The 13,686-nt window shown below is 45.4% G+C and overlaps 1 protein-coding gene and 1 long non-coding RNA gene across 7 annotated transcripts in view; both read left to right on the top strand.

Moving 5' to 3' along the window:
- Nucleotides 1–13,686, top strand: part of kank1a (KN motif and ankyrin repeat domains 1a) — a 105,949-nt gene that overhangs the window by 77,196 nt on the left and 15,067 nt on the right. For all 6 annotated transcript variants that reach the window (XR_003879585.1, XM_029763897.1, XM_029763896.1 and 3 more), the window contains exons 5-8: nt 2,061–2,207; nt 5,042–5,141; nt 6,051–6,281; nt 13,273–13,360. Coding sequence is in view for 5 of the 6 variants with exons in the window: in XM_029763897.1 (XP_029619757.1) it covers nt 2,061–2,207; nt 5,042–5,141; nt 6,051–6,281; nt 13,273–13,360 (566 nt within the window). In the remaining variant the exon portion in view is untranslated. The remainder of the gene's footprint in view (nt 1–2,060; nt 2,208–5,041; nt 5,142–6,050; nt 6,282–13,272; nt 13,361–13,686) is intronic.
- LOC115200687 (uncharacterized) lies at nt 6,296–7,826 on the top strand. The gene is made up of 2 exons (XR_003879588.1): nt 6,296–6,638; nt 6,671–7,826. It is a non-coding gene; the product is annotated as an uncharacterized LOC115200687 (long non-coding RNA).

Genomic DNA, 13,686 nt, shown 5'->3' on the forward strand with positions numbered 1-13,686 from the left:
GGCTTTTCCATGCGAGAAATTGCCAAGAAACCGAAGATCTGTGTGGAGTTGGGCCCCCCTTTGCTGCTATAATAACCTCCACTCTTCTGGGAAGGCTTTCCACTAGATGTTGGAACATTGCTGCAGGGACTTGCTTCCATTCAGCCACAAGAGCATTAGTGAGGTCGGGCAGTAATGTTGGGCGGTTAGGCCTGGCTCGCAGTCTGCATTCCAATTCATCTAAAGGTGGGGTTGAGGTCAGGGTTCTGTACAGGCCTGTCAAGTTCTACCACACGGACCTCAATTTGTCATAATGAAACAGGAAAGAGCTTTTCCCAAACTGTTTCCACAAAGTTGGAAGCACGGAATTGTTTAGAATGTCATTCTAAGATTTCCCTTCACTGGAACTCAGGGGCCTATTCCTCCTCCACCAAACTTTACAGTTGGCATTATTCATTGGGGCAGGTAGCGTTCTCCTGGCATCCGCCAAACCCAGATTTGTCCGTCGGACTGCCAGATGTTGAAGCGTGATTCATCACTCCAGAGAACGTGTTTCCACTGCTCCAGAGTCCAATAGCAGCGAGCTTTACACCACTCCAGCCGACGCTTGGCATTGAGCATGGTGATCTTCGGCTTGTGTGAGGCTCCTCAGCCATGGAAACCCATTTCATGAACCTCCCAACAAACAGTTATTGTGCTGACGTTGCTTCCAGAGGCAGTTTGGAACAAGCTTCAGCACTCGGCAGCACTGTTCTGTGAGCTTGTGTGGCCTACCACGTCGTGGCTGGGCTGTTGTTGCTCCTAGATGTTTCCACTTCACAATAACAGCACTTACAGTTGACCGGGGCAGCTCTAACAGGGCAAATATTTGACAAACTGACATGTTGGAAAGGTGGCATCCTATGATGGTACCACGTTAAAAGTCACTGAGCTCTTCTGTTCAGGCCATTCTACTGCCAATGTTTGTCTATGGAGATTGCATGGCTGTGCGCTCGATTTTATACACCTGTCGGCAACAGGTGTGGCTGAAATAGAATCCACTAATTTGAAGGGGTGTCCACATACTTTAGTACAAGCTACTACCACCTTGTATTCTGGGGTATTTTGACACTATTGGATCAGTGACGTATTTGCGATATATACACAACATAAAGTGAACAGTCGAGGTGTTAAGTATCCTTTAGGGTTTCAGAGCCCTAGATGAACAGGCAGAACCAGCATAGGACTCAACGGACACTTGTTGTTTCCGTCTAAAAGCTACAACTGATTCATAACCCTTCTCTGTTATGTAACGCTGGAACGGTAGCCTGGTAACCATGTGCTGGGCACTCATTTCTAGCAGCTACTTGGTACCACTTGGGTGTGTGATAGAAGTGTACATACATGTCTGCTGTTGCACATAATCAGCCCACTTCTCCCTAATGCTTGTTCACCTCGCTGTTTATATGGACTCAGCTGAGTATTAAAATAGTGTTGGTGAATTCTAGAAGCAGGACATTCCAGTGGTAGTTGATCAGATGACGCTGAAGCCAAGTCTCTCACTGCTTCCAGTTCAGTAGCTTCATAGAACCAGACAGACGGTCTCTGGAAGCAGATCAGAGACTCCTTGAAGACAGACTCCTCTTGTACTCTTTAACTGCCTCCTCTGAACACTTTTAAAAACAGACTCTTGCTTTAGTATTTGAGCGTCGTCCTCAGCTATTCTAGTTTTCGTGTTTCCCCTTCTGTCTATATCTGTCCTCTTCCTGTGTCCCCTTCTGTCTATATCTGTCCTCTTCCTGTGTCCCCTTCTGTCTATATCTGTCCTCTTCCTGTGTCCCCTTCTGTCTATATCTTTCCTCTTCCTGTGTCCCCTTCTGTCCTCGTCCTGTGTCCCCTTCTGTCTATATCTGTCCTCGTCCTGTGTCCCCTTCTGTCTATATCTGTCCTCTTCCTGTGTCCCCTTCTGTCTATATCTGTCCTCGCCTGTGTCCCCTTCTGTCTATATCTGTCCTCTTCCTGTGTCCCCTTCTGTCTATATCTGTCCTCGTCCTGTGTCCACTTCTGCATCTGACTCCTCCACTCTTCTGTGATTGGTCCAGATCGGGGTCAGCTGCAGGTGTCCAGTGAAGTCATCCAGAGTTCAGAGGTCAGCCAGACGGAGATAGTGTCACATGACCCCAGGTCCCCGCCCAGCCCGGCCACGCTGAAGCACCGTATGGACCAGCAGATGTCCAGCGCCTTGAACGGTATGGAACTACTACCAATCTGGCAACACAGAATTACTACTAATCTGGCAACACACTCTTACACAAACACACACACACACACACACACACACACACACACACACACACACACACACACACACACACACACACACAATACATTACTCCTACGGCTGGACTGGCCTCTCAATCTGGCAACAATTCTCAGGCACAGAACTACACTGTGTCCTACTACTGTTGGAAAATACCAACAGCCCATTTATAATGTTTGAGATAGCTGGAGCTGTAGGACTAGTTACCCTGCCACACAGGGGCTAGCTGGAGCTGTAGGACTAGTTACCCTGCCACACAGACACAGGGGCTAGCTGGAGCTGTAGGACTAGTTACCCTGCCACACAGACACAGGGGCTAGCTGGAGCTGTAGGACTAGTTACCCTGCCACACAGACACAGGGGCTAGCTGGAGCTGTAGGACTAGTTACCCTGCCACACAGACACAGGGGCTAGCTGGAGCTGTAGGACTAGTTACCCTGCCACACAGGGGCTAGCTGGAGCTGTAGGACTAGTTACCCTGCCACACAGGGGCTAGCTGGAGCTGTAGGACTAGTTACCCTGCCACACAGGAGCTAGCTGGAGCTGTAGGACTAGTTACCCTGCCACACAGACACAGGGGCTAGCTGGAGCTGTAGGACTAGTTACCCTGCCACACAGACACAGGGGCTTCACTACTTTCCACAAATCTAAAATCTTTGGATTGATGGATGAAATGAAATCCAACTTTATTTTGGTCACATGCTTCGTAAACAACAGGTGTAGACAATAGCCGGTTGATAAAATGTCATGACTGTCACAGCCCTAGTTGGGGCTGTATGTGAAATGGATCGGGTCCAGGGTGTCTGGGATAATGGTGTTGATGTGAGCCATGCCTTTCAAAGCACTTCATGATTACAGACGTGAGTGCTATGGGTCTGTAGTCATTTAGGCAGGTTACCTTAGTGTTCTTGGGCACAGGGACTATGGTGGTCTGCTTGAAACATGTTGGTATTACAGACTCAGACAGGGAGAGGTTGAAAATGTCAGTGAAGACACTTGCCAGTTGGTCAGCGCATACATGGGCTAGTGGGAGTTTCAACCATGTGCCCAAGAAAGCCAAGGTAAATTTCTTAAATGACTACAGACCCGTAGCACTCACGTCTGTAGCCATGAAGTGGTTTGAAAGGCTGGTCATGGATCACATCAATATCATCATGCCGGAAACCCTAGACCCACTCCAATTTGCATACCGCCCCAACAGATCCACAGATGATGCAATCTCTATTGCACTCCACACTGCCCTTTCCCACCTGGACTAAAGGAACACCTATGTGAGAATGCTATTCATTGACTACAGCTCAGCGTTCAACACCATAGTGTCCTCAAAGCTCATCACTAAGCTAAGGATCCTGGGACCAAACACCTCCCTCTGCAACTGGATCCTAGACTTCCTGACGGGCCGCCCCCAGGTGGTAAGGGTAGGTAACAACACTTCCGCCATGCTGATCCTCAACACGGGGACCCTCAGGGGTGCGTGCTCAGTCCCCTCCTGTACTCCCTGTTCACTCACGAATGCATGGCCAAGCACGACTCCAACACCATCATTAAGTTTGCTGACGACAAAACAGTGGTAGGCCTGATCACCGACAATGATGAGACAGCCAATAGGGAGGAGGTTAGAGACCTGGCCGGGTGTTGTCAGGACAACAACCTCTCCCTCAATCGGAGCAAGACAAAGGAGATGATTGTGGGCTACAGGAAAAGGAGGACCGAGCACGTCCCCATTCTCATCGACGGGGCTGTAGTGGAGCGGGTTGAGAGCTTCAAGTTCCTTGCTGTCCACATCACCAACGAACTAACATGGTCCAAACACACCAAGACAGTCGTGAAGAGGGCACGACAAAACCTATTCCCCCTCAGGAGACTGAAAAGATTTGGCATGAGTCCCCAGATCCTGAGAAAGTTCTACAGCTGCACCATATGATCTATGCATAGTCCCTTTACAAATGACCTGGACTAACCTGTACCCCCGCACATTGACTCGGTACCATATATAGCCTCGTTATTGTTATGTAATGTTCTTGTGTTACTTTTTTTATTTGATTGGATTTTTTTAACTTTAGTTTATTTAGTAAATATTTTCTTAACTCTATTTCTTGAACAGCATTGTTGGTTAAGGGCTCATAAGTAAGCATTTCACGGGAAAGTCTACACCTGTTGTATTCGGCGCATGTGACTAATAACATTTGATTTGATTTGACATGGGTCCTTTTGTTCGATGTATCAGGGATCATGAACAATATAGGTGACATTCATGTCCTCCAGATTCATATGTTCATTAATAAGTGTTGTCTCCTCCCTTTCATCCCTCCCTCCCTCCATCTCTCATTCCCTCCCTCCCTCCCTCATTCCCTCCCTCCCTCATTCCCTCCCTCCCTCCCTCATTCCCTCCCTCCCTCTCTCCTTCCCTCCCTCATTCCCTCCCTCCCTCTCTCCTTCCCTCCCTCATTCCCTCCCTCCCTCTCTCCTTCCCTCCCTCTCTCCCTCCCTCCCTCCCTCATTCCCTCCCTCCCTCCCTCATTCCCTCCCTCCCTCATTCCCTCCCTCCCTCATTCCCTCCCTCCCTCTCTCCTTCCCTCCCTCATTCCCTCCCTCTCTCCTTCCCTCCCTCATTCCCTCCCTCATTCCCTCCCTCCCTCTCTCCCTCCCTCCCTCCCTCCCTCATTCCCTCCCTCCCTCATTCCCTCCCTCCCTCCCTCCCTCTCTCTCTCTCTCCCTCCCTCCCTCATTCCCTCCCTCATTCCCTCCCTCCCTCCTTCCCAGGTGGTAAGAGCTCTCTGAAGTCCATCATGAAGAAGAAAGATGGCCGCCAGGGTTCTTTGGGAACCAAGAAGAACCTACAGTTTGTAGGAGTCAATGGAGGGTCAGTCAGTGGTCTGCAGGATGTAGTTATTACAACAGGCGCTAGACCAGTGCTATTCAACGTCGGGGTTGACAGAAATTCTGTAGGAAAAAAAATGGGGTCCCTGCTGAAAAAGTTTGAATACCACTGGTCTAGAGACTGTGATTAGAAATGTTCAATGCAAACAGCAAATAGTAGAACCATTTTGAATGTGTATCTCTGTAGTGAGTCTCTGTAGCTATTTAAAAAAAGAATAATCATGGACCACAATGGAAATAAGTTGGCGACTTTTGCAATCCCAGTTTATAATTATTATTATTAATCCCGGCCACATTATTATTATTATAATTATTGTTATTAGTGGTAGTAGTATTATAATTGTTATTATTAGTCACATTTCAACAAATCTACTGAGTATATAGTGTATGTGTTTTTTCAAATCAATCAGTCAATCGACAGTATCAATCAGTCAATCAACAATATCAATCAGTCAATCAACAGTATCTACAGGCAGCCCAAATCAATCAGTCAATCAACAGTATCTACAGGCAGCCCAAATCAATCAGTCAATCAACAGTATCAATCAGTCAATCAACAGTATCTACAGGCAGCCCGAATCAATCAGTCAATCAACAGTATCAATCAGTCAATCAACAGTATCAATCAGTCAATCAACAGTATCTACAGGCAGCCCAAATCAATCAGTCAATCAACAGTATCTACAGGCAGCCCAAATCAATCAGTCAATCAACAGTATCAATCAGTCAATCAACAGTATCTACAGGCAGCCCAAATGCAGGAACAAGTTTGATGTAGTATTATGCTGCTGGCTTGTTGTGTTTTCTAGTTTCCTTCTGAAACCTGACTGACATGCAGTAGTTCTGTGAGATGGTGTTGACTTTGTCTTCCCCTGTTGGCGTTCTGATGCAGGTATGAGACAACGTCGAGTGATGAATCAGAGGACAGCAGCTCCTCTGAAACAGAGGAGGAGGAGGAAGAGGAGGAGGAGGAGGAGGGGGAGGATGAGGAGGAGGGGAAGGTGTTCGGAGGAGGAGAGGAAGTTGAAGAGAGGAACACAGAGGAATTCCAGAACGCGGGAGCAGTGGAAGTGGGGAGGAGTGAAGAGGAGGGAGGAGGAGAGAAGCAAGAGATGAGAGAGAGGTGGGTTGATTGAATTCAGGGGAGAAAGTAAGCCGGTACGGCTTCCCGGCAAAATGAATAGTTGGGTTACGCCGTACCGGTAAAACAATAGCCTATCACAATCATTCAAATGAAATGCCAAGAAAACTAAATTACACCATTATGTAACATTATCGCATGTCAGCTCCATGAACATTTGCAAATTGATTTGAAAACAGGTGGTATACCCACCAAATTGGTTTGAAAACAGGTGGTATACCCACCAAATTGGTTTGAAAACAGGTGGTATACCCACCAAATTGATTTGAAAACAGGTGGTATACCCACCAAATTGGTTTGAAAACAGGTGGTATACCCACCAAATTGGTTTGAAAACAGGTGTTATACCCACCAAATTGGTTTGAAAACAGGTGGTATACCCACCAAACAGGAATGATTAGTTATTAGAAGCTGTTGTAGGCCCAGACTAGCTTATCCTGGGACTCCAGGAGATAAACAGGAAGGATTAGTTATTAGAATCAGCTATCAGCTTGTCAGAAGCACCACAACATGAAGCACCCTAACACAGGTGGGAGGGACAACAGGAAGCACCCTAACACAGGTGGGAGGGACAACAGGAAGCACCCTAACACAGGTGGGAGGGACAACAGGAAGCACCCTAACACAGGTGGGAGGGACAACAGGAAGCACCCTAACACAGGTGGGAGGGACAACAGGAAGCACCCTAACACAGGTGGGAGGGACAACAGGAAGCACCCTAACACAGGTGGGAGGGACAACAGGAAGCACCCTAACACAGGTGGGAGGGACAACATGAAGCACCATTCCTGTTCTGGTGATTGTTTATAAAAACGGGTCTTCTTTCGCACGACAAAAAAACTCCCAGTACAGGGTAACGTCCAACGCTGAAACACCAGCCTAACAAAACAAATAAACATAATCTGAGCCGTTTGACCAAAAGGCCGTGGCCAAAAAGAGAAAGCAAAACAACAAACGGCTACTCCTGTCTTAGACTATCGTCTCCATAGTTACAGGAGGAACGCTGCTCTCTGCCTATAGCCTGCCTTTGTTAACAGAGACGAGGTGCCCCAGTAAAAGAAGCTTTCTCTGAGGTAGGAAAATCTGACGTCTCTACTCCCCATTCTCCCCCAGCTCCTCTCCTGCCACACCTATATAGAGGAAGACACAAAGAAAATGCTTGTGCTTCTAGTTCCGACAGTGCAGTAATATCTAACCAGGAATCTAACAATTCCACAACAACTTCCTGTAACGTGCGCTGGGAGTCGGGGAGCAAGTTCAGGGAGAGCATAATTTAATGAACAAAACAAGAAACACGAACAACGCACAGACAGGAAACAAAAACAATGACCCCTGGGGAAGCAACCAAAGGGAGTGACATATATAGGGAAGGTAATTAAGGAGGTGATGGAGTCCAGGTGTGTTTGTAACACGCAGGTGCACATAACAATGGTGACAGGTGTGCGCCATAACGAGCAGCCTGGTGACCAAGAGGCCGGAGAGGGAGCACGCGTGACACTACTTAATACACGCAGTAATGGAATGGAATAAGAATATATACATATAAATATATGGATGAGCGATGACAGAGCGGCATAGGCAAGATGCAGTAGATGGTGTAGAATACAGTATATACATATGAGATGAGTAATGCAAGATATGTACACATTATTAAAGTGGCATTATTAAAGTGACTAGTGATCCATTTATTAAAGTGGCCAATGATTTCAAGTCTGTATGTTGGCAGCAGCCTCTCTGTGTTAATGATGGCTGTTTAACAGTCTGATGGCCTTGAGATAGAAGCTGTTTTTCAGTCTCGGTCCCAGCTTTGATGCACCTGTACTGACCTCGCCTTCTGGATGGTAGCAGGGTGAACAGGCAGTGGCTCGGATGGTTGTTGTCCTTGATGATATTTTTTACCTTCCTGTGACATTGGGTGCTGTAGGTGTCCTGGAGGGCAGGTAGTTTGCACCCGGTGATGCATTGTGCAGACCTCACTACCCTCTGGAGTGCCCTGCAGTTGTGGGAGGAGCAGTTGCCGTACCAGGCGGTGATACAGCCCGACAGGATGCTCTCAATTGTGCATTTGTAAAAGGTTGTGAGGGTTTTAGGTGACAAGCCAAATTTCTTCAGCCTCCTGAGGTTGAAGAGGCACTGTTTCGCCTTCTTCATCACACTGTGTATGTGGGTGGACATTTCAGTTTGTCCGTGATGTGTACGCCGAGGAACTTAAAACTTTCCACCTTCTTCACTGCTGTCCTGTCAATGTGGATAGGGGGGTGCTCCTTCTGCTGTTTCCTGAAGTCCACGATCATCTCCTTTGTTTTGTTGATGTTGAGTGAGAGGTTGTTTTCGTGACACCACACTCCGAGTACCCTCACCTCCTCCCTATAGGCTGTCTCGATGTTGTTGGTAATCAAGCTCACTACTGTTGTGTCGTCTGCAAACTTGATGACGGCCCCAGTGTTGAGGATCAGCAAAATGGAGATGTTGTTTCCTACCTTCACCACCTGGGTGCGGCCCGTCAGGAAGTCCAGGACCCAATTGCAGAGGGCTGGGGCCTCAACCTTAGTGATGAGCTTGGAGGGTACTATGGTGTTGAATGCTGAGCTGTAGTCAATGAACAGCATTCTTACGTAGGTATTCCTCTTGTCCAGATGAGATAGGACAGTGTGATGGTGATTGCATCGTCTGTGGATCTATTGGGGCGGTATGCAAATTGAAGTGGGTCTAGGGTGACAAGTTTGGTAGAGGTGATATGATTGTTGACTAGTCCCTCAAAGCACTTCATGATGACAGAAGTGAGTGCAAAATTATTTTTTTTTTAAATAAGTGCTACGGGGCGATAGTCATTTAGTTCAGTTACCTTTGTCTTCTTGGGTACAGGAACAATGGTGGCCATCTTGAAACATGTGGGGACAGCAGACTGGGATAGGGAGAGATTGAATGTCCGTAAACACACCAGCCAGCTGGTCTGCGCATGCTCTGAGGACGTGGCTAGGAGGGTTAAGAGAGGGTCTAGGGATGCCGTCTGGGCCGTCAGCCTTGAGAGGGTTAACACGTTTAAATGTCTTACTCGCCTCAGCCACAGAGAAGGAGAGCCCACAGTCCTTGGTAGCGTGCCGGGTTGGTGGCACTGTATTATTCTCAAAGCTATGATAATAACCAACGAGAATTCTCTTGGGAGATGATATGGTCGGCATTTGATTGTGAGGAATTGTGTTGTTACAATTACACCATGAGTCGTTAATCATGAAACATACACCCCCTGCTTTTCTTCATCACGGAGAGATGTTTATTTCTGTCGGCGTGACACACAAAGCATCCCGGTGGCTGTACCGACTCCGACAGCGTATCCGGAGAGAGCCATGTTTCTGTGAAACAGAGTATGTTACAGTCCCTGATGTCTCTCTGGAAAGCAACCCTTGCCCTAATTCCGTCTACCTTGCTATCTAGAGAAATTAGGGAAATTAGCGGGTATACTCAGAAGCGGTGGGTGGTCTGACCAGAATTCAGAGGCACGCGTTTCCTCTTCTGCGGCGACCTTGTTTTGGGTCGGCCTCTGGAATCAGTTCAAATGCCCTGGGTCGTTCAGACAAAGGATCTGCTTCGGGAAAGTCGTATTCCTGGTCATAATGTTGGTAAGTAGACGTCTCTCTGATATCCAATAGTTCTTCCCGGCTGTATGTAATAACACTTAAGGTTTTCTGGGCTAACAATGTAAGAAATAATACACAAAAAAATGAAATACTGCAAAGTTTATAAGCGAGGTGGCCCTCTCTGTCCCCTGAGGAGGGTGCTGTCGTGTCGTCGTCCTCCTGCTGGTCACTGAACTCTCACACACATCACGTAGCGTTAGCTAACGAGCCAGCCAGCTAACGTTAGCTAGCTAAACAACAATGAACATAGTGCCAAATCATGTCGTTGCTAGACTGCATGAATCTGCTGGGAGCTAACCATCCAGGTTCAATGTTAGCTAGGTAACATTAGGCTCTAACTAGCGAAGCAAACAGCTGTGGAATATGAATAACAATGTCAGCAATGGAGCCAGACAGCTAACGTTAGCTAGCTAGCTAGCTAGCTAACAGTACACTTTAGCTTAAGACATGTAGCTAGGTAAACAATTAACCTAGCTAGGTAAACAGCGTGTAAAATCGCACGTCATGTAACGTTCGCTAACGAGCCAGCCAGGTAATGTTAGCTAGCTAGCTAACAGTACACTTCAGCTTGAAATGAAATCACTTTCTGTCAAAATTAGAAATGTGTAATATCTGAAAATGTAGCTAGCTAACGCTAGACTATCTTACCTGTATACATCATCATGCATGATGGTCGCGTCTCCCTGTCAGGAATGCCATGCCACAGTTGTCTTTGGTTTGAAGATGTAATCCAGAGACAGGTGTTTTGTCCATCTCTTTAGCTATCATACTCTAATTCCATTGATTTCAAAACGTGATCCTCCAGAGTTTGGAGAGCAACACCTAGCTTTGCAGCTCCACTACACGATACATTTTTTTAAAATCAGCGTTTGACAGGATTACACAGACTGATCAGCTCCAATAGACAGAAGCCTCTATATGGCAGACCAATCCGAACTCTTCTGTTGGCATCTCCAGCCCACTCATTTTTTCAGCCAATCATGACTAGTGGGAAGGTTGCTCACTTTTTCTGTGGCTTAACCAACAAGGCTTGTAATTTAACAATGTTATTTGTGTTTACAGATGGCATACAAGTTTGTTATTAAGGCACATGAAAGTTCACATGTTCCAGAAGGCATTTCTGCCCCCCAAAAAAAAATTTGATTAAAAAAAATGTTTTAAGTTCAAACAGCTCTCCTGTGAAGTTGTGACTTGCGACATATGTCTAGTTTCCTGAATCGGGTCACACATAGGAAATGAAAGGATACACATATTTCAAAGAAAAAGGAGGAGAACAACTCGTATGCAAACTGATAGTCCAGCCATCCACATGTTGTCTTCCCCGTTCGGTAGCAACTCCTCCAACACTCGATTTCATCCATTCGCTTTTTTCCGCATTGAGGAAACATCTTCTTTCGTCTCCAAAATTCCATTGAACTTTTCTAGACTCTTTTCAGTAGACAGAGACTGCAAAGAAATCCTTCAATTATTGTGAAGGTAACATTTTTCACAAGCTGTGGTACTTACTTAATTGTGCGAAGCCGTGCTTGTTGTTGTGATAAAACAGAGTTTTTTTGGTGCTTTTAATAAAAACTGGGAACTCAAGTAGTCTTTAGGTGTAGAAGGTGTAGAAGGATTCCGACTTTGAATTGCAAGTTGGATGACCATTCAAAACTATTTTCCCAGTCAGAGCTAGTTTTTTTCCCCCAGAGTTCCCAGTTTTCTTGAACGCACTGAAGTCTGAAGTCGGAAGATTTCAGAGTTCCAAGTTGTTGTTTTAAAATGCGGCATTTCTACCACTGTTTTTGTTGTTGTTGTTGTTGTTGCGCGCTAGCTCCCTACATTATCACTGCAAGCGCTATTTGATTCACTAGATACTCTACACGCCCACGTTCTGGATAGCACAAAGAGGGAGTGATCGAACAGCCAATGGAAAGGTACCCGCTCAGCCAGGCTCAGCGAGGAGAATAAGAGAGAGGGGTTGTACACCAAAGTTACACAGAGTCAAATTCAATACGTAAATTCCAAACTACTGACATTTACTAAATTACTAATTACATGACCCTCCCCTGGACTAAATAAATAAAAAGCATAACCCTCCCCCATTTTCCTCCGGGTAACAGTTGCATTCATTTCGACCGGTCCCTAAACGTAATTCTATGATTAGACCCACTGAGATCATATTAATAGGGGTTCTATATGTAATTCTATGATTAGACCCGCTGAGATCATATTAATAGGGGTTCTATATGTAATTCTATGATTAGACCCGCTGAGATCATATTAATAGGGGTTCTATATGTAATTCTGTGATTAGACCCACTGAGATCATACTACATTAATAGGGGTTCTATATGTAATTCTGTGATTAGACCCGCTGAGATCATACTACATTAATAGGGGTTCTATATGTAATTCTATGATTAGACCCACTGAGATCATATTAATAAGGGTTCTATATGTAATTCTGTGATTAGACCCGCTGAGATCATACTACATTAATAGGGGTTCTATATGTAATTCTATGATTAGACCCGCTGAGATCATACTACATTAATAGGGGTTCTATATGTAATTCTATGATTAGACCCACTGAGATCATATTAATAGGGGTTCTATATGTAATTCTGTGATTAGACCCGCTGAGATCATACTACATTAATAGGGGTTCTATATGTAATTCTGTGATTAGACCCGCTGAGATCATATTAATAGGGGTTCTATATGAAATTCTGTGATTAGACCCACTGAGATCATATTAATAGGGGTTCTATATGTAATTCTATGATTAGACCCACTGAGATCATATTAATAAGGGTTCTATATGTAATTCTATGATTAGACCCACTGAGATCATATTAATAGGGGTTCTATATGTAATTCTATGATTAGACCCACTGAGATCATACTACATTAATAGGGGTTCTATATGTAATTCTATGATTAGACCCACTGAGATCATATTAATAGGGGTTCTATATGTAATTCTGTGATTAGACCCGCTGAGATCATACTACATTAATAGGGGTTCTATATGTAATTCTGTGATTAGACCCACTGAGATCATACTACATTAATAGGGGTTCTATATGTAATTCTGTGATTAGACCCACTGAGATCATATTAATAGGGGTTCTATATGTAATTCTGTGATTACTCCCACTGAGATCATACTACATTAATAGGGGTTCTATATGTAATTCTATGATTAGGGTGATTAGGCCATAATATAGTAGGTCCCATACCAGTAAGAAACAAAATCTACTTTCACCCCTAGATTTGGAAAATCAAGAAATTGTCCATTTGTCTGAATTACATTCAGAGTCCTGTCTCTGTCTGTCTGTCTGTCTCTCCAGGTTTGAGTTGAGTGAGAAGATGTTGGCTGCCTGTAAGGTGTTGAAGAACCACCTGAATGATGGCAAGGCCTTAGCCAGTAAAGATGTGGTGAGTAACTGTTGTTGTTAACTCTGCTTCTGAACAATTCTACCTCTCTATCTTTCTCTCCATCTCTCTCATTATTCATCTCTCTCTCTCTCTCTCTCTCTCTCTCTCTCTCTCTCTCTCTCTCTCTCTCTCTCTCTCAATTCAACCTCTCTTCCTCTCTCTCCCTCGCTCTATCTCTCTCTCTCTCTCTCTCTCTCTCTCAATTCTACCTCTCTTCCTCTCTCCCTCGCTCCATCTCTCTCATTATCCATCTCTCTCTCTCAATTCTACCTCTCTATCTTTCTCTCCATCTCTCTCATTATTCATCTCTCTCTCTCTCTCTCTCT

This window comes from Salmo trutta, chromosome 9 (genome assembly GCF_901001165.1).
Source record: "Salmo trutta chromosome 9, fSalTru1.1, whole genome shotgun sequence".
Lineage (NCBI taxonomy): Eukaryota > Metazoa > Chordata > Actinopteri > Salmoniformes > Salmonidae > Salmo > Salmo trutta.